The following is a 2,040-nucleotide window of genomic DNA, read 5'->3' on the forward strand; positions in this document are numbered from 1 at the left end:
CAATTGTACCTGAAAAAAAATAGGTCCAATTGTAGAAAAGCACAATGAAATGGGTATCTTTGTTTTCTGTCTGCTCAGATTTACCAATTTATTTCCTAATTAATCTACTAATTAACTACAAACTAATAACGCCTTCCCAAAATTAGCAGCAGGATTTTTTGTTACTCCAGGCAGCCAAAGGGCCCAGAAGCAGCCAAATGAGGCAGCTCCCAGAATATTCGCTTTGGCCTTTATAAGCACCCTCGCCGTCCGTGGGACGGAGACCAGCACCCCAGCACAGCACAGAGCAGAGGCCAGAGCAGAGCATGGTTCACGGCGGAGAGGAGGCGCTGAGGCGGCAGTACGCCATCGGCGACGAGATCGGGCGCGGCCGCTTCGGCACGGTGCGCCGGTGCCACTCCAACGCCACGGGGGAGGCGCTGGCGTTGAAGACCACGCCCAAGGCTTCGCTGCGCGACCCGCTGGACCTGGCCCTCGCGGAGCAGGAGCCCAAGCTGCACCTCCTCGCATCCTCCCCGCCCTGCAGCCCGCACCTGGTCGCCCTCCACGCCGCCTTCGACGACGCCGACGCCGTCCACCTCGTCGTCGACCTCTGCGCCGGCGGGGACCTCCTCTCGCTCCTCTCCGCCCGCGGCGGCCGCCTCCCCGAGCGCGAGGCGGCGGGGCTGGCCGCGCAGATCGCCTCCGCGCTCGCCGCCTGCCACCGCCGCGGGGTCGCGCACCGCGACGTCAAGCCCGACAACCTCCTCTTCGACGCCGCCACCGGCGCGCTCAAGCTCGCCGACTTGGGCTCCGCGGAGTGGTTCGGGGACGGGAGGAGGATGACCGGCCTCGTCGGCACGCCGTACTACGTGGCGCCCGAGGTGGTCGCCGGGAGGGAGTACGGCGAGAAGGTGGACGTGTGGAGCGCCGGGGTGGTGCTCTACGTGATGCTCTCCGGGACCGTGCCCTTCTACGGCGCCACCGCCCCGGAGATCTTCGAGGCCGTGCTCCGCGGCAACCTGCGCTTCCCGCCCCGCGCCTTCGCCGGCGTGTCGCCCGAGGCCAAGGACCTGATGCGCCGCATGCTCTGCAAGGACGTCTCCCGCAGGCTCTCCGCCGAGCAAGTCCTGAGTAAGCACCAACACCCCACCGACTGACGACCTCCACCTCCGATCCCCTGAATCGAGAACTGCTGGCCCATTCCTCGGCTTCTTGGCTGACGTTTCTGCATCGGGTGGTGATTTCCGCAGGGCATCCGTGGATCGCGAGCTGCGGAGGGAATGCGGTGGCGGGCTGAAGAAATCCATGGACCAACATGCTGCACCTGCACGCACTCCATCCATCTGTAGATAGAAGATCTTCTCCACAGACGACGACTCAATATCTGCGGCTCTGCTCTGTTTCTCCGGCAAATCGGTGATGGACAGAAGCAGCGGTGGTGCCGGAGTTGAGTTGAGTCAGTAGAACTAGCGCTAGTTCCTTCCGTGATCCTTTAGGTCGAGAGGTCTCCCGTGAAGCTGGAATTGCAAAAGCTTTCACCTGAGTTAGCCTGAACCTGTTTGTTCTCTGAATCTCTGTAGTAGGGCTTGTAGATACAGTCTTGTTCATTTCTAGCTGAAGAAGAAGAGTGGTTTAGTACCTAGTGGTACTTACTTAGTAGCAGGCTTTGTTCAGAATTATGAAAATTGGAGCAGAAACATGTGCATGTTTTTGTACAAATTCACTGCATATTGCTTCAGTTTAACTCGCCATCAATTGTCGGCGCTTCCGCAACGCTCTTACTAGTTCGTTCCCAAATGAACACTGACTAACAAATTCAGAGTTCTCTACAAGTCTGCAAGTTGTGAATTGTGATGTCTTGTCAGCTCACGGAGCTGAACATTTGGTGACTGCCCTGCTGATGATGCTGGTGAGCATGATTCAGATACTATCAGTCACAACTTGCAAACTCTATATGTATGAATCCCGTGGTTTGATTTGTTGGTTCTGAACTTTCTGCAACTCATTTCCAATCACATAGTACATGATGGATGGCTCATTCGAGTGCCTTCCTGAACA

At 57.5% G+C, this 2,040-nt stretch overlaps 1 protein-coding gene across 1 annotated transcript; it reads left to right on the forward strand.

The window, feature by feature from the left end:
* Positions 1-264: 264 nt before the first annotated feature.
* Positions 265-1,701, forward strand: LOC109742871 (phosphoenolpyruvate carboxylase kinase 2). The gene is made up of 2 exons (XM_020301963.4): positions 265-1,113; positions 1,233-1,701. The coding sequence occupies exons 1-2, from the start codon at positions 306-308 to the stop codon at positions 1,277-1,279; spliced, it is 855 nt and encodes a 284-aa protein (XP_020157552.1). The 5' UTR covers positions 265-305; the 3' UTR covers positions 1,280-1,701.
* Positions 1,702-2,040: the final 339 nt, after the last annotated feature.

Source organism: Aegilops tauschii, chromosome 6 (assembly GCF_002575655.3).
Source record: "Aegilops tauschii subsp. strangulata cultivar AL8/78 chromosome 6, Aet v6.0, whole genome shotgun sequence".
In the NCBI taxonomy this organism is placed as follows: domain Eukaryota; kingdom Viridiplantae; phylum Streptophyta; class Magnoliopsida; order Poales; family Poaceae; genus Aegilops; species Aegilops tauschii.